Below are 19,328 nucleotides of genomic sequence, written 5' to 3' on the forward strand. Positions count from 1 at the left end.
AAGTCTGTATAACCCTCCCGGAGCTTTCCAAGTGACATTTATTTAGTTGATTGATTCCGCGAAAAGTAGGAGTAGGAGTAGCTCCACACTGTTCCTTGCCCATTCACCATTATCATTCTTTAAATACCCAGCGAGTATGACTTTTCGCGAGAATGCGCCTAAAGCACAGAAGCTCTCTTGGCTTCCGGTTGCTGAAGTTCCTATAAGGTTTGCAGGCAAAACTAATACATCTGTGTTCAGAAAAGGAATATTCATCTAGAACTCTCAATATCGAAATCAAGAGTATAATTTTCCTTTTGGCTAGCGTAACGTCAAGGACCTCCGCACTGTCAGTAGTCAAAATCAAATTCAATCAAAAAGTGACTCACCGGTGCTGCTTGAGTTAGTACTCGAGCCAATTTTCAGGCTGACTCTTCTTTCACCGGCCTCTACCAGAGCTATGCTCAGCGAGTCCGAGGGTGGCTCCATTTCGACGTCATGCAGCATGTGGGCTGAGACGAGCTCCGGCTCCAACTTCTAGCCTAGTTGCTGAAATTTAATAAAAGAAAAACATTAAGTGTATTTCTGACCGCTAACCATTAATTTTTGTCCTTAAATGAGAGATGCCACTGCTGCTTAGCTATGCTTCCTGGATCCTCATCCTAAAGGCTCCTCACTAGCAAGCTGAGGTAATCGTCATTATGTAACTGATTTACGCCTCGCCTCGCCTGAATGCTCATGGCGTTCAAAAGGATATAGTCCGCCGGTCATTGGTACTGACTTCCGTCGAGAAGATCCTAAGGATCACCCTCTCGAAGCTGTAGCTTGTGACCCCCTTTACGTCGTTAAGAGATGCGATAGTCTCCTTGGTTAGGAGTACCAACGCTTGCTGTTATGGTTACAGATAGCTCCATATTTCCTGTTACGGTCGTAAAGACAAATGGTATATTATAGTAAATTTTATATAAAATATTTTACTCGTAATATGTAGTGTGATATAGGATATATAGTATATATAATAAATAAAAGTTGCATTAAAATGTGATTGGGAAAAATGTGTAAGATTGAGCTAGTCTCCTATTCGTTCGCAGTGGCCAGCATTCTCCATGAAATCTGCCGAGATCTTTCTTTGAAGCATTTACTTCTGTAAGAATTTACTCTCTTAAACACAACATAGCAACGTACGAGTATACATACATTTGACATAAAGGTGGCGACGTTTTAAAAACAAACAAACACCAGCAAGAAGACCGACCATCAGAATCATTAGGTTGTTGGTGGAACACGGGGAGGCAAGTTCAACAACACACCCTAGAAAAGCGAATAACCTTTAACGTTGGATTGCAAGTTTGTTATTATAAACAGAATGCTCATGCCTACGGTACTCAAAATAATAGCCGGTTGTGATAATGATGTGTTGCTGTTGATAAAGATGTTGCGCCAATGCAGTAGAGTTGCGGATTAGGAAGTGGTTGTAAGAACAACATTTAGTTTAAGAGGGATGTTTTCAGCAGTGTAAAAAAATTCTTTTCCTCTTTCTGTTTATATGGCAACGAAAGCAGTAGCTTCAAATGAATACAAGAATACACATATGTATATGTAAATATGTATTTAATGTTCTTTTAAGATTGTGGGAATTAATTAATTCCATACTAGAGTTTTATTTTTGTTTAAGACTTTATTATGAATTCAATTGACTTTCTGAACTACCAACTGTATTAATTAAAAACGTAAAACTATAAAATGCAACATAAAAAGTAATTTTTATTAGAAATAAGACAGTTTGCTTTTTCAAAGAGTGCAGTCACAATGCAAGAATTATTGTTGAGTTCCCATAACATATTGCATTCTATTCATTCCGTTATAAGATAATACATTAACGAGAGAATATTTGTATTATTCGGTGTTCCAATTACATACATACATACATCTATTTTAGAAGAGAGTTTGATTGATAATTTTTAACCCCGAACAGGGTAGACTAAATTTTCAACGAAATGTTTAACATCCAGAAGGAAACGTCGAATATTTTAATATATATATTTATATATATGTTTCTTAGAGCGGGTTTACTTCTTTTTATCTATAAAAAGGCGTACGCGGAAAATGTTGTACAGGTAATCCTAAAACACTTTGCCTAAGATACTATGGATGTAAAACCTTTTTGGATCCAGCGATTTTTAAGGCAAAGTTTTAAAATTCTTAATAATCGATTGTATGGAGTCATATATTATAGTTGTACGATCTGACCGATTCCGACAAATGATCAATATAATATAAAAATATCATTCGGATATCTCAAAAACTGACGAACAAATTTTTATGATCACAAAAAAGTTCGCCTTAAAAAACACTGCTCGAAATCGGTTTTAGACGCATAGTCGCTTAAGCTAAGTGGTTCAGAATGATCCGCAGCACATTCCCCGCATACCTGATTTTCCCTTTTTTGGCACTAGTGTATGGACTATACATTTAAATGTTCAGCGTGACGAGCTGAGTTGATTTAGACATGCCCGGCTGTCCGTCTCGGGTATATACATATTAATTGTTCAAATTTGGGACATCTATATGAAATTTTTCATATGTTATTTTCACCTCAAGAAGCTGAGGCGGAACCGCCGAATCGAACTTCTATAGCATATACATAGCTGCCACACAAACCGACAGAGCCAAAACAACTCCTTTTTTAATTGACAGGGTAATTCACGAAATTTATCACAGACTATTTGGGATTTTTCAAGGCAACGATACTATCTGACAAACTGACCGATGAAAACTTAGTAAAACTAAACTAGTGTAAAACTAGTTTATTTTTTAACGGTTTACAGCTTTGTAGTAACAGATGTTAACTTTTTTTTCTTGTTTTACTTAAATATTACTTGGGAGGTCCAAAAGATGCGTAACTCCTAGATGTCACAGGTATTCCATCATTAGTCCCTTTTACTTTCCGTGAAGCCCGTTTAAGCACTATTAAAAATCAACTGGATTTAATAAAAGTGTTAATTCGAACATAAGATACGGTGAAATATACAAGTATTTCGTCTCAATTCTATAGTCATACCCGTCGCAAAATATACAAATATAAGTACATTCTGTCTAATCTAGCTTACCTACTTTCTTGACGAAAGGTCACAGGGATAAATGTTCTATGATGTCTTAATACTGAGGTGCCTCTAAATTACAATAATTGTTTAACTGTCCACTGTTCACACCGGCTAAAGTCGCTTATATGGCTTTGAGTAAGATTTGTAGGAAATAAACTGTAACCATCTCCCCTTTGACTTAAATATTTTATTGATTATTTCTTAAATTTTTGTCTACATATGCATCATACTATGTCAGTCTGTACTAGGTTATATTCTTCTAATTTTAAGAAGTCTACAAATATTTATACTTTCGAATATATGATGTTATTTCCGTAATAGCCTAGCCCCATATGCCCCTTTTCTAGATAGTATTAATAATAAAGTTGTTATTATTTTGAGTGAGATTTTTACATACTATACGTATTAACCCAAATATTGTAACTGATTTCTCGATTAATCGCCTACCTTGTAACCCATTCTTGAGTTCGATCACTGGATTTCTTCTTCTTTACTGGCGTAGACACCGCTTACGAGATTATAGTCGAGTTAACAACAGCGCACCAGTCGTTTCTTCTTTTCGCTACTACGTGGCGCCAATTGGATATTCCAAGCGAAGTCAGGTCCTTTTCCACCTGGTCCTTCGAACGGAGTGGAGGTCTTCCTCGTCCTCCGCGGGTACTGCGTCAAATACTTTCAGAGCTGGAGTGTTTTCGTCCATTCGGACAACACGACCTGGCCAGCGTAGCCACTGTCTTTTAATTCGCTAACTATGTCAATGTCGTCGTATATCTCATATACATAGCTCATCGTTCCATCGAACGCGATATTCGTCGTTGGCAACGCGCAAAGCACCATAAATTTTCGCAGAACCTTTCTCTCGAAAACTCGCAACGTCGACTCATCAGTTGATCCTCCAAGCCTCTGCACCAGTGCTGCCAGTAACTTATAGAGTTTAGTTTTTATTCGTCGAGAGAGGACTTTACTTCTCAATTGCTTACTCACTCCGAAGTAGCACCTGTTGGCAAGAATTATGCTTAGTTGGATTTCCTGGCTAACATTGTTGGTGCTGTTTATACTGGTTCCAAGATAGACGCAATTATCTTCGATGTTATGACTGTCAACAGTGACGTGAGTGCCTAGTCGCGGGTGCGACGACTTTTTGTTTGATGAAATTTGCTTCGCTTCCTTATCCATTCTGGAGAAAGAAGAACTAAAGAAGCGGTTGCTAAGGCCAATGATATCAATATCATCAGCATTCGCCAGCAGTTGTACACTCTTATAGAAGATGGTACCTTCTCTCTTTAGTTCTGCAGCTCGAATTATTTTCTCCAGAAGTAGGTTGAAGAAGTCACACGAAAGGAAGTCGCCTTGTCTGAAACCCCGTTTTGTATCGAACGGCTCGGAGAGGTCCTTCCCGATCTTGACTATGTTTTCTGTCCGCTGCGACTTGGCAGTCCTCGTCGAACCAGTTGTTCTGTTGCATTTTCCTAAAACCAATGGTTTCGTTTGTAGCTGTACGTAAAGAGCTTGAAATGCCGTCCCACAGTTCTCTTATACCGATTTGTTGATGAGTGCTCTCAGAGAGCAGGAGTGCAAGTCGAGTAGAAAATCGTTCGGCTGTCTGTTGTAATTGCAGCTTCTCGACGTCGAACCTTCCTTGTGTTTGTTGACTTGCGTTTTTTGCTACACAGAGGCGGTAGTGATTCGAGTCTATGTTAGGACCTCGGAGTGCACGCACATCTAAAACACTGGAGACGTGTCTTCCGTCTATCACAACATGATCGATCTGGTGGGTGGTTTTTCGGTCCGGAGACTGCCAGGTAGCTTGATGAATTTTCTTATGCTGGAATATAGTACTACAGATAACCAGATTTGGGCCCCGGTGAAGTCTTCAACCTCAACCCATTTGCGGATGTTTCATCGTGAATTTACCTACCGTAGTGCCAAAAGCACCTTCTTTGCCCACCCTGACGTTAAAGTTGCCAAGAACGATTCTGATATCGTGGCGGATTTATAAGTCTCAATTTTATGACTATACAACTTGTACACTTATCAATAAGCGAACTTACAACTTCTTACTTACGTATGTATGTATGTATATCTCATTTGTCTTTTATATGGTAGCACTCTAACTAGAGCTGTGTCTGCGGCACACTCCGGCAGCCTCTATATAGTAGATCTTTACAAGAAATTCAAATGATTCTTGTCCTAACCTTCAAAAGGCTCGTGCTTTCGGATCATTAGTATGTGAATAATATCATTGTGAGTGAAGCAAGTCTTGTTATTACGAAAAAAAAATGATAAAATGGAATTTCGTGTGTTGATAAAATAATGGGTTTTGAAGGGGAAAAATACAGTTGAAGTAAAAACTTGACTTGATGACGTCGTGAAATGAGCACCGAATACGGTAAACGTAGGGACGTTCAAAAGACGTTGCTACTGAGGAAAACCTGAAAAGAGATCACAAAATAGTTTTGGATGATCGTAAAGTGAAATTATGCGAGATAGCAGGCATTGTAAAGATATCAACTGAATGTGTACATCGATCATTCACGAATATGATAAAGCACTGTGCAGCTGCGGGCTCAATTTTGCCCAAAAAACAATGACGAGTTAATGATTCGGAGCGGTGATTGGAGATGTTCTAGCTTAATAAATCCGAGTTTTTGCGTCGATATGTGATAATGGATAAAAGATGAAAGATGGCTCCATCAATTCATTTCGAAGTCCAATCGACAGTCAGCCGAGTGGACCGCACGCGATGAACCCGCTTCAAAACGTGGAAAAATGCAACAGTCGGCTGGCGAGGTTATGGGGACGCGCATGAAATAATTTTTATTGACTACCTTTAAATAGGAAAAACCATCAACGACTAATAAAAATTATTTGAGAGTCTACGCCTGCTATTTCTAGTCTCTCCTAGATTTTGTAACCTTGTGGCATGTTCCGATGCCGTTTCGCGAATGACTTCGCGTGATATATGGATGTAAGCAGCAATTTCTTTCACAAGTCGAGTTATTTTTAAGGGACGTAATTTCGATTCCTTAATTGTTCTGGGAGATTTAAATTTACCGTGCGTCTCTTGAAAAGTTATCAATTATATTACCTATTTGAGCTCGGATATAATTTAATGTGTTCTTAGAAAAATGCCCGAGTTGGGTCTTAACCAAATTAAAATAATACTGAAAAAATCGTGGTTGCCGAATATTTGTGTAGACAATCGACTTCGCATAATCTCATTACAATGGTACGGCGGTTATAAATGGCACGATCTCACCAAGAGATTTCTTCAATAAAATAATTATTTCGTTGGCTTTAAGGCATATAGCGCCGATTTGTTGGAACCAAAGATTGCCCTCTAAATCAGGTACGAACAAGTCATTAATCATGGCTCTTTAGATTGTGTATTGACTGTAACATTGTGGCTAGCTTGATTATTTTGAAGAAATATAGTATAATGACGGTGTTTCAAGAAAGGCCTCTGAATTATGATCACTTCAAATGCGACAGTTTTGTGCCCACTCGGGTCTTCTTCAATACTCTGTTCCACAGAAGTAATAGCATATACGGAGATATCTCAACTTTTACTCAAGTTATAGTTTGCCGGGGGCGGATCCACGGTTAAGTTCAATGTTATACGTTACTTCCATAATAAGTGACACTCCGCAAAGAAAACTACTTGGAGTTGCAAGTACAAAATTATATACACGGTGTGATCCAAAGTAAACAGGACTTAAAAAAAAAACAGAAAAAATGGTTTTTTCGGCAAAATCAATTTATTTGATTGAAAATAGTCTTCTTCTGCTTCAATACAGATTTTTTCACGGTCCAAAAGCATGTCGAATGAATATTTTAGCTCGTCGGCCGGTATGGCCGCCAGTATGCCGGTGCAAGCCTTTTAAATGGCCTCTACATCTGCTTTCCTTTCATGGGCAAATGCATTTTTCCGAAAAGGAAAAAGTTGTACGGTGCCATATCAGCTGAATAGGGGGAGTGGTTAATGGTTAAAATGTGATTTTTGGTCAACTAATCGGTCACAATGATGTACTTTGATTCTGAGCAATTTTTGGTCGTCAGTCAAGTCGTGCGGAACAAACCGTGCACACTCCTTTCGTAAGCCCAAATGTGCGATGTTTTGATGATGTTCGATGTTTTGGAGATGTTCCATATCCATGAATTTCAATGATGATTTCGGCTGAGTTTTGACGAACTCACGCACAGTTTCGATGGAATATCCGGTGATCACGGATTTTGATTGGCCCACATGTTGATCGTCATTTATGTCCTGACGACAACGTTGAAACAACTTGTGCACTCTGCTACGGGATTGGCAATCATCGCCATAAACTTCTTTCATCAATTGAAACGTTTCGGTAAAAGTTTTACCAATTTTAAAACAAAATTTAATGTTCGCTCTATGTTTGAAGCTCATTTTCGAAACAATAACACAGACGTACTAACACTTAAAACGCAATAACTTCACTTCCAAGCGATGAAATGGACAATCGATAAAGATAGCAAATTCTAATGCACCAGCTAGATTACTTTAGAACGTACCTTGTAGTTCCCTCCCCAAAATTCTACTCTGGATCCGCCCTGTATCTGCAGATTAAATTTTAAACTAAACAAACCAATCCGACGTGTACGTTTACGTTACGTACCATTATTTTAATTCTTATTTCGGCGCATTTCATTTATCTGACTTCAATTTTCAAGTAAAATCAAAAAAAAATAATAATAATAATATAACACATTTTCAAGTCTTAGTTTCTGAAATTATGGTTTCTGTATCTAATCAGTTTTAGATCTCGATGCATTTAAACCTTTCTTAGTTTAATTTTTTCCATTATTGAATCAATAAATATTCTATAATTCTTGCAAATGTATAATCAAAGTGTGTTCAGCATCTAAGTCTGATGAAAATTATTAAAATATGTTCACAGACTTATACAAGAGCTTAAATTTAGAAATTTGAATTCAAATATATTTTACTTTATTTTTCTACAGCTGATTTTAGCTTAATTGCAAATGGGCTAGACTTGCAAGGACCGATATTTCTACATGAACCACTGCATCGTATTGAGTTTTCAAATAATACAGGCGGCTTAATAGAATGCTCTGGACATGGAAGCCCTCCACCAGAGGTAAGAATTGATTCAAGTACTGGTTTTTAAATGACAAATGAATTCCTGTTGATTGAAGGTCAAGTTAAATTATATGTACTATATACATACAGCTGTGTTCATTGAAATAGCAGTGCAGATGACCTGTGTGTTTTGGATGGACAAATTCTATTATAAAGACCAATATGAGATAAAAACTGTTTTAGAAGTGATAAATTATTTATTTTTACATGACTTAGAAATTCTTTTGTGTTAATTTAATCTATATATTTTAAGTATGAATGAATAATAAAATAAAAGCCCTAATTTGTGCTGTTCAGTGAAATAGCAGTGTTAACAAAAAATATTTAAAAAAAATCAACACAACTCGTTAATTCACTTAATTACACTAAATAACATTTTGTATTGTCCTAATACTTTGTTGTGTATCCTTTATTAGCTATTACAGCCTCGCACCTATGTGGCATGGAGCCGACCAAGTCCTGGCAACGCTTAAGAGGAATATGGGCCCATGCCTCTTGAACAACCTGCCAAAGCTTAGAAGTCGGGGATTGCTTTGAAACAAAGCGTTTGACGTCTCCCCAAAAGTTTTCTATGGGGTTGACATCCGCGGATTGCGATGGCCATGGCATCAAATCGATTTCTTCTTGGCTGAGCCAATTTTTAGCCAATTTGCTGGTATGTTTTGGATCGTTATCCTGCAGGAATGTCCATTTTTAAGGAATATTCCAAATGGCATATGGCAGCATAACGTTCCATAATATCTCCACGTACACATTTTGATCCATGATCGCATTGATCATATGTATTGGGCCCACACCGCTATAGGAAAAACAGGCCCATATCAAAATTTTAAAGCCACCGTGCATTACTCTCTTGACCGTGTAATTTGGAATATACGTGTTTGGTGGTTGACGGACATACTGTCTAGAGCTTGCTCAACAAAACAAGACCAGTTTGGACGCATCTGTTCAAAGGATATTGCGCCATTTTGATATTGGCCAGTTTTAATGGCTTTTGGCGAACTCCAACCGGGATTTGATATGTCTTTGACTAAGTAAAGGCACCTTTCGTGGGCTTCACGCATTAAAATTTTCATGCATCAGTCATCGTCGAATGGTTACATCGCTGATTCCCAACTTAAGCTCCGCTTCTATTTCCCTAGAGGATGCAAAAGGATTGTTTTTGCTGAAACGCGCTATGCATACATATGTACTATATATCGCCAAAAACAAAGGTTTTCTACACAATAGCTGGATTTTGGTCGTTCAGTTTGTATGGCAGCCATGAGCTTCTTGGAGAGAAAGAAGCGGACAGACAAACGGACTTGGCAAAATAGACTAAGCTCCTTGTTATTGTTGTAAGGGTAGAGTTCTGCCGAGTTGACATTCCTTGGCCGGATAAAAATCCGCCCCGTTCCGATTACGTAGACCCGACTGTCGTGGAAACGACTCAGCCGGTCTTATTGATTGATTACATATACATATATTTTATAGGGTCTTCGACGTGTCCCTCTGGGTGTTACATTCTTTGTGGCAAACTTAATATTAATATTAATAATATGTCCAGGGCATAACAAGTAAGGAGGACAATACTTTATATTATACAGGTCAAAAAGAGGTAAGTTCGGGTGTCTAAGTTTTGTGCTATCGCAATTTTCAAAGATCAAAGCCGATGAAGAGAGTATCAATCAGAGGAAGTGATAACCGATTTTTCCATTAGGAATTGACTGATTTTTTCGGTATAAAAAATGGATTTGTATCGATTTCGACTATTTTTTGCTCGCAGCTCCTTCCACTCATATTGTTTTATACTGTAATTTGTGTGAATATGCAGTTAATAAATACCAGGATTGCCTAGTAAGATTGATTGCAATGTATCTATGAATCCAAGAGAATTATTCCTGCGTCCGCAGATCGCTACGCAATCTGGAAGCAGTAGCTACGAAATTTCTGGTTCCATGTCACAGAATCGACATTTTGAATGATAGGTTTTACAAATATTGCACAGGTGCTTGAGCCTGTATAAGTTGCTCATAATAGCTGGAACAACCGCAAAAAAGTTCTGGTCCAACCATCCTTCCATGCCGACGCACCCAGATAAGGTGAACCTGGTCACAGACTGCATCATTAACGATTTAATATCGTAAAACGATATCGCTTTGAGTGCGGCCTGACTATTCCTGAGTATGACAATATGACATCCATTGCGTTAGTTGCTCCTAGAGGTGTATATCTGGGGTCGCAATAATCGACCTTTCTGCCATGGGTAACAGTTAATTGCTTTTCCATTGAAATAACTTTATCTCCACCATACCCCTCTGTTTTTATATGCAGCATGGTATGTTTTGCGATTTGATTGTTCACAATAGGCGTGGTGTAAGTTCCAAATAGATTTCTCGTGCTGCCGACGGCGACGTGCTCAGCCACAAAAAAGTTTGCATTTTCGAGAGTTGAAGCCTCGATGTCACGCGACCCGCCCCTTATGTAACTATGGGCCTTCCAGTCATGCTATATGTACATCGCCCTAATGATTCCTTGCTTACATTTTCAGAGTTTTCCTGCCAGTCATTTGCATATCAAGAGTGCTTTCGTGTATTCAACCAAGACTATTCCTCATGCTTGTTCTTCTGATGAAAGGGACAATGGTTAACATTTAATTTAAATTTATAACATCGTTTCCAGAGGTATTTGTTTTGTTACCCTTACCTCTGTCAAAGCACCTTTTTTGTCTAAGAAGGACGTGATAGACATCTCTTCGTTATCTATCGAACTTTAGAGACCCCACTATTATTCCACTATTCCACTATTCGCAATGCTAACTCTCATCAACTTGACAAAGTAGGGCAATAAGATATCCCCTCCCTTTTGTAGATGCCGTCTGCACACGGGGCCATGTCGTTTCTGCCTGTGTCCACATAATCGAGTCAGCAGTGAGAAAAACCCTCATAATTACCCAGTCCGGTTCGCTTAGCTTTGTTAAAAAGTTAAATGATCGGTTTTCTGATTGGAGATTTTATTGAACCATAATATACTGTTTTGTCGCTCTCCCGAACCAAGAATCGCTCCACCACTGAACCCTAGCTGATCCCCTTTACTCTTACTTATCTTTACAGTATCCTTAAAAATATTCCAGTTTTGGATGTGAATTGGGGGATCACGACCTGAATAATTTCGTCAAGGACATTTTCTTGAATGCTGGCGCCCTTCAATCATTACCTATCTAAATAATACGAATAATGAATTTAAAATTAGACTCACTAATCTCTCAGACCACTACTCCGAACAGCGGTTATTGCATAAGATGTTTTTTATTCGATAGTACTTTTTGCGACGTCAGAGCGGCCCAATGCGCATACATCCTCTCCAGGAGTTCCTGTGTGGAGGGTAGCACTCTGCTTTTAACAGCAGCCGAAGCAACCTTTTTACGTGAAACATTGGAGGTTTAGGTTTCCCTGGAATTCAATAGAATTGAACCTGTAGTTCAGAAAGTTTCCTTTTTTCCGGATGTTTTTTGTTCGATGTTGAGCCTCCATCCGGAGTTCTCTATGCTGCTATCCAACATTTATCAGACGAAGATATGAATACCTATTTTTGACCTTTACTAAGCCCCAGGATGAAATCGAATGGTTTGTGTGCGCCGTGCCATTCCAAATAGGCATACTTTGGGCCAAATCTTTTTCTTTCATAATGTTTTATAGACAGTTTACCCCGCATTAATTAGTAACACTATATAACGCATTCATATTTTTAGGTGGAATGGACTCCAATACCTCCCCAACAGGACATGGTCTTCACACTCTCCAATGGTAGCCTAATGTTTTATCCGTTTTCAGCAGAAAAGTATAGGCATGAAGTACATGCTACAGTTTACAGGTAGGCATTATATACATACTATAACAATTATGAGTTGGTACTTTAAGAGAATTTTGATATTCGTGCAAGATGTGAAATACGAGTATGTTTGTACACCTAAGAGTAAGTTTGTTTAAATTGAAATGCATTGAACCGCTTTTTTTTAGTAAATTAAACTAAGAAACACGGAAGCGGAAAAATAATGGGTAAAAAGTTAACAGAATGTAGCAATCTGAAGGGTTAAGCATTAAAGATTCAATACTAAGGCTAGATCATATTCCGTTAGGAAATTAATAAGCTTTTGGTTTCCACATTCCAAAAAATGGTAGATTAGGACAAGCACACAGCCACACCATTTCGCTCCCGACTGTAAGGCGGACTCCAACAGGCAGGAAGGATGCCGTAAACGGAATACTAAGGAAGATGACCCTTCACCAGAAAACGTACAACAAATGAGTTGGTGCAAGTTCTTTACCATTCTCTGGTTGTATGGTCTCTGTGCAGCGAATACGTGCAGCAGGGAAACAGCGAATCGATGAAAGCTTTGTTAACATGACATTTACAATTGTGCTAAAAGGATTGTTTATGAATATGTTTTTTATATTATACTTATTGGAAATTTAATTAATTTTTTTCTGTTTAATTTAAAAGAATATTTGCGAAAATAGTTTAAGAGAGAAGTTTCTGATGAAAATCAAAATAGGATGGAAAATTCATGTAGTAACACACTTCGTGTCTAATTAATTCTTTGTTTTCAGTTGATATTGGTATTTCGTCTTACAGATGTTCCCTCTTCTTAAAAAAAAATTTCCCTCTTCTTAAAAAAACAAAAAATTCAAAACGTAAAATTTTAGTTTAAGCGCTAGTCAAATAAGATTCTTACAAGATTCCTTTATTTTACTTCTAATTTTTGTAGATGTAAATTAAGAAATCTTGTTGGTACGATACTGAGCAGGGAGGTGCACGTGCGTGGAGGTAAATATACTTTAGCTTAAAAATATACATGGATAATAAATTTCTTTTCCTTCGGTTATGTACATATATACTGATATCTGCGTTTTGCTTTTTATTTCACAAAGTTGTCAACCAAAAATATACAGTGCAAGTTCATGATGAATATGTGATGTCTGGCAACACGGCTGTTTTAAAGTGCCAGGTGAGTATAATAAAACCAACTTCATGCTCGCAGATATGTTAGTAATAACTGCAGTTCTTCAATTTTAACAAATTAAATTTAAGTATACGTTGCACTCAATTCTACTTGTTATACTTATTGTAGTTAAGTCAATACTTTAGACCTATGACTGAAATTCAATTTCCTACTATTCATATATTAGTACAATATACACCACTGGTCCTAGGTTAGACGCACCAATGTTTTTTTTAATAAATTGTTATATTTATAATCATGCTTGTTCTTATTGTCCAAAATGCTTTTCTTATCAAAGTTTGAATCTTGTCGGAAAAATATTTGCTCATAGCTGGTTGATTTGCGAAAAAATAACTGTACATTCGAAGATTCCAGAAATGTCTATGGCAATCACGTGCGCTTGCGGTTAGTCATTGAAATAGACGCATCTTTATCTTGCGTAAACAAGTGCAGGTTTTTTTATTGAGAAAGTACTAAAAATAACAAAATAAATTATTTTCGAGCTACATTTAAAGTAATAATGGGAAAAGCTACTATTCTGAGCTTATTGGAACGTGAAAAAGTAGACTTTTTTCACTCCCAAGGACTACCCAATCGAATCAACGCCAAACAGATAAAACGCAGCTCCAGAACCGTTGATAGATATTTAAAGGACCCAGTGGAATATGGAAAAAACTTTAAAGGAAAAAAGAAAACGCTATCTGAATAATCAGTACGCAAAATTGTTAGAATTGCTTCAAATTCGACTAAGTCTGCAGCTAAGATTAAGGAATTAGCCGTAGTAAAAGCAAGCCTTTCAACTGTTCAGCGTACAATCCGAAATACAAAACACCTAAAGCGTTTAAAAATCAAGAAAAAAAACCCCCTCTGAATGAACTACGCAAAGCAAAACGGCCTCGATTCGCTGTTCAATCTGGCACGCGACTTAATGATTGGCGTTCAGTGGTCTTTACTGATGGAAAACGTTTTAATTTAGATGGCCCTGATCACTTTCAATACTATTATCACGATCTGCGGAAAGATAAGTTATATTTATCACAGCCGAGAAGGTGGAGTCATGGTATGGGGTGCCATCACGTTTTATGGCACGATCGACTTGGTTTTTATCGATCAGGAGATGAACGGCGCTCGCTTCAAAACATTGTTGGAGTCCGTATTTCCACAATTAAGAGACCTCTTTGGACCAATTCCTTGGATTTTTCAACAAGACAATGCTCCCATTCATAACGCCCGGGTAGTAAAGTCGTTTATTTCGAGTCGTTAATGTCATGACCTGGCCACCATATTCTCCAGATCTTAACATAATTGAAAATGTTTGGGGTTGGCTAACATGGAAGGTATACGAAGGAGGAAAGCAATACGGAGATAAGGAAACATTAACTGCAGCTATTAAATATGCTTGGAGGGAAATTCTCTTGAGCTACATAAATTCGATGTATCATGCTATGAATGACCGGATATATGAAGTTATTACTAACAAAGGAGGAAGTACTCATTACTGAAATTATTATTTTTTATTTCTAATAAATCAAATAGTTATACGAACTAAAAATTTAAGTTAAAAAAAAATTATTTTCTTATAAAAAACCTAAAAGCTTATGTGCGTCTATTCTAATGAACAAGAAAAAGGCACATTTTTTTGAGTAGCTCTAAGAAAATGTTTGAAAAACACAATTTTGTTAAGTTGAAATAAATATTGGAATATTATATTAAAATTATCATTAATTTAACCATGTTTTTGCATTTCAACTTTTTTCAATCATCATTAAAATAATAAATATTCAAACAATTGTAATGCAAGTAAACTTGCGTCTAAGCTATTGACCAGCAGTGTATAGTTCGAAAATTATTAATCTTTCCTTAACCTTTGCAGGTGCCCAGCTACATGTCTGAATTTGTTATGGTAACAGCTTGGGTTCAAGACACTGGCATGCATCTCTATCCTAACACGGACATTGGTGGAAAATATACAGTGCTATCAAATGGCGAACTCTATATAAATAACGCGGGGACAAATGACGCATTTAAGAGTTACACCTGCCGCACTGTGAATCGACTAACAGGTAAACATACATATATGTATGTAGGGGGGGATAAGTCAGAGAATTCAAATAGTCAGTATGTTAAACAAGAAAAATTTTAGAAGAAAATTTTCAATATTTTAACTCTTTCGCCCTCATATATAGACTCTAGAAAACGATAAAATGTGAATTCAATATTTTCATTAACGGTTTAGTTATCTGTTGTAAAGTTAAATATGCTGATAGGATTCAGATATAAAACCTACTGGCAACGAAGTACGAAAAATAAGAAAAAAATGTGCTGCCCGAGCAAAATAAAATATACTAAAAATAATATACATAGGTGATCTATATTACCAGAAGGGGTAGTTCATTAATTTTGCAATATGTTTAGGTAACAATAATAATAATTGATGTGAGTCGCAATATAAAAACTTATTCATATGTGCTTGCTTACTTCATGAATAGCTTATTATATTTAATTCCAGGTGAAATTCAAATATCTACATATCCTGGACGCATCATTGTCACAGAACCAAAAGGTATGGTGCAACCGCGCATAAACGTCGAAAAGCACTCACTTCGACATGTTATGCTTAATGGACAAACAACACTGCCTTGTATCGCTCAAGGTCATCCTGTGCCAACTTATCGGTATGTACATATGTATTAGTATATACTCTGTATGTAGTTAAAGTATTTAGTAATGCAATGAACGCACCTCAAACTTAGTGCAGCCTCATCAAATAATAATAACAGTAGTTGAGTCACTGTTTATAGAAAAGGCTACGAAATTCAGTATTTTTTAATCAATACGATGAATTTGGAACATGAAACAAAAATAAAACCTACTAGGCGGAAACAATGTATGGGTATATTGGTGATTAGTTATTTCCCCAAGTTGATTTTTTTTTTGCCAACACCCTCGCTTGCGATTCCTGAAGCTTCTTATTGCACTAAGTTCTACCAAAGAGGATAAACAAGTCAACTACATACTTTGGTTGCAGATTCAGCTGCATAATTCATTCAGGTTGCAGATTGACTGCTCTACTGAATATAAAACTGACATGTAACTAGCGTTGTGATAAAATTTATCAGTTTATTATATTGTAACCGTTGTTCTCAAGTGTTTTTAACAGAACATCTTTAATATCCCTTATCCTTATGGCCAGTCTAAATTCTAAAAGTCTCTCAACAATTTTCCCGTTTTTACCTACTAATTATAGTAAGCTGATTGATATGTGCAATGACAGGCGTAAAATCCACAATCAAAGTACCACTTGTAATACTTTATTTTAAAGTAATAATATTTTCATTGTGGCTTGATTTGTATGCAAGAATCAGATGGAGTTTATAATTGAGTTGTATGAAATTTGGGCCTAAATATAATGAAACTTCGCTTATTATTTTTTTTATCCTGTTCTATTATTTTTTCAGCTGGTTCAAGGAGGAAAACGAACAACTATTGCCTCTGCAGCTAAGTGAGCGCATTACAATCGTTTCTGCAGGATTGTTAAAGATAGCGAAGGTAATATGAAAAATTAACCGGTAACATATTTCCAAACGTAGCTACTTACAATACATAAGAAATATTTAACAATGATGTAACCAAGTCAAATTTCTATATAGTAATTTCGTTTTATATATGTATTTATTTTAATAGATTTTAAATTAAGTTCATTACATGTTTTATGTTACTTATTCATCTATTTTCAACCCTCTTGAAAATCTTTATAATTAAATATAAATCAAGGTCTTGGCCAATTTCTATAAATTTTTATAAAGTCAACAGTCAAGTGTTGAACCGATTTGATTAATTTTTAGCATCAGAACACTCAGGAAGAGATGCCCTGAACTACATTCGCCCTTTTAGAAAAGGCTGCCAAAACTATTTTCTAAGTTGGTATGACTGTTAGTGACATCTATGCCAAATTTATCATCAAAATAATCATTAGTGTTTAGTATAAGCTTGTAGCTTTGTGAAGTATAGTACATAAAGTGCATTTGGCGACTTTTACGATGAGTGAAATTATTGTACAAAGAAGTTCTATTACATTTTGTGTGCGGAATGAAGTTTCTGATGCTGAAACGTTCAGAATGTTGGAGAAGGCATTCGGTGATAATTGTTTGTCACGTGCAAGTGTTTTTGATTGGTACGAATTATTCATAGAGGGTCGAGAACACGTTGACGACAAACCATGTCCAGGACGTCCATCAACATCAACTAATGATCAACATGTCAATAAAATTAAGGGATTGGTGTTTGAGAATCGACGGTTAACATACAGAGATCTTACTGGTATTGTTGGAATATCAGAAGGATCAGTGAAAACTATTTTGAAAGATCATTTGGGCCTAAGAAAAGTAAGAGCACCATTGGTTCCAAAATTACTATTTTTTTTTCGAAAACAGCGTCGCGTTAACGTCAGTGAAATAATGCTTTCAACTACCAGGATGTTAAGAACCGTATTATATTACTGACGATGAGTCTTGGATCTATGCTTACGACACAGAAACAGATGATCAATCCGTCGAATATCGTGACAAAGGGAGCCGAAACCGAAAAAACCACGTCAAAGCAGGTTAAAAATCAAGGTTATGTTGACAGTTTTATTCGAGGGTCCTACGTGTCATGAACTAAAAAAAGTAAATATCCTACAAAGCGAGTCAATTAAATACATTAAACGTGAAACGCTATGCCCATATGTCCATTTCGGATATTGACTTTAAAAACTTATTTTCCTTGATTCATAAATTGTCAAAATGAAAAGTGAAAGAATCTGATCGAAGAATGAATAAGTTTCATCAAGATATCTCATCATCAATTCGTCTCATCATTCTGATCACTTGATATTTGTATATCTCTATCGATTTTGATCAATTTTAGGTTATACAGTTTTTAATAAAGTATTTCCTAATTCTTATTAGTATTGAGATATTTGATATTTTGTTAAAAAAAAATTCAACTCTGTCATGATCTCAAAGTAAACTACTTTCGTGGTATGAGGATTGCTGTTTTCATACAAGTTACAATTTTCATAATCTTTCGAACTTTTTTTATTTTAATATACGTACTTTTTTGGGAACATTGCAGTAAGAAATATTTTCAACTAGCTGACCCCGCAGCCGTTGTCCTGCGTGAAATTATGTGTTTTGAAATGAAAAGAAAGTTAAATTTATCATTTATTTATTTATTTTTTTTTTCAATGTAACGCAGCTTGATAAACAACATTTTTTGGTTTCTGTTCCGGTGTACAGAAAAGATGGTTTTCCAACTCGTGAGCACGCCACGGCCGTGTGAAAAACATAGCATTTCCAAATTTATGCCTCACACTATGCGACTATCTTTAGGTCCTGTTGATTGTCATCTCAAAAACAATTTTCACTGGAAACGAAATACGTTTGAACTGAAATGGGAAATCCTTAGAACTCAAAGGAGTTCGTAGAATCAAGCATTCTGCCCCTTGTATTCGATAGGTGCGTCACAATCAGTCGGGTTCGATTACACAATTTCGGGGCATGATGATTGCGAAACATAATAACGACCGATCCTACTTTGAGACGCAAATAATGCGGTGGCATACCAAGCCTGTCCAAAGAATTTAGAAATACCACTGGATAATTCACGGCGTCGTCTTCATTGTCAAGACGATCGATCGATTTGTATGAGCGCAAGTCTCCCTGAATTTGACTTTGAATCTTCCAGTTTAAGTCAACAACATCGGTATTTTTGGCAGCTAACATTGCGCGTGCCCTTAAGGAATCGTAGTTACGATAATTTGGCCAATGTCCGAACATTTGTGATGAGTTCATCTTTCGTGAATTGATAAAGGGAAGATGGAATTGATATCGAACCACCGGAAGTATCAACCGAAATTGTACCATTTCCAATTTTTAGCGAAGGCGATGTAAAATGTCTTCGGCAATGTCATTTTTGTTCGTATCCCATAATTGACGCGGATTTGAAGGCTGATATGTCGAAATGATTATCGCGAAAAGTGTGCGAACTTCATTTTCATTCCAGTGATTAACGTGTTCCAGCAATTGTAATTGCTGGCTTACTTCTCCAAAACTTGCACACAAGTACCATTCACAGTAAGCAATGACTCAAATAA

The 19,328-nt window shown here is 36.6% G+C and overlaps 1 protein-coding gene across 3 annotated transcripts in view; it reads left to right on the top strand.

Annotated features, from left to right (window-relative positions):
- LOC120776992 (Down syndrome cell adhesion molecule-like protein Dscam2) overlaps nt 1-19,328 on the top strand; it is a 68,417-nt gene that overhangs the window by 19,925 nt on the left and 29,164 nt on the right. For all 3 annotated transcript variants that reach the window (XM_040108092.1, XM_040108093.1, XM_040108094.1), the window contains exons 3-9: nt 8,073-8,209; nt 11,942-12,063; nt 12,959-13,017; nt 13,122-13,198; nt 15,066-15,255; nt 15,702-15,867; nt 16,651-16,741. In XM_040108092.1, the coding sequence (XP_039964026.1) occupies nt 8,073-8,209; nt 11,942-12,063; nt 12,959-13,017; nt 13,122-13,198; nt 15,066-15,255; nt 15,702-15,867; nt 16,651-16,741 (842 nt within the window). The remainder of the gene's footprint in view (nt 1-8,072; nt 8,210-11,941; nt 12,064-12,958; nt 13,018-13,121; nt 13,199-15,065; nt 15,256-15,701; nt 15,868-16,650; nt 16,742-19,328) is intronic.

The sequence above is a fragment of the Bactrocera tryoni genome, chromosome 5 (assembly GCF_016617805.1).
Source record: "Bactrocera tryoni isolate S06 chromosome 5, CSIRO_BtryS06_freeze2, whole genome shotgun sequence".
Taxonomy (NCBI): Eukaryota; Metazoa; Arthropoda; class Insecta; order Diptera; family Tephritidae; genus Bactrocera; species Bactrocera tryoni.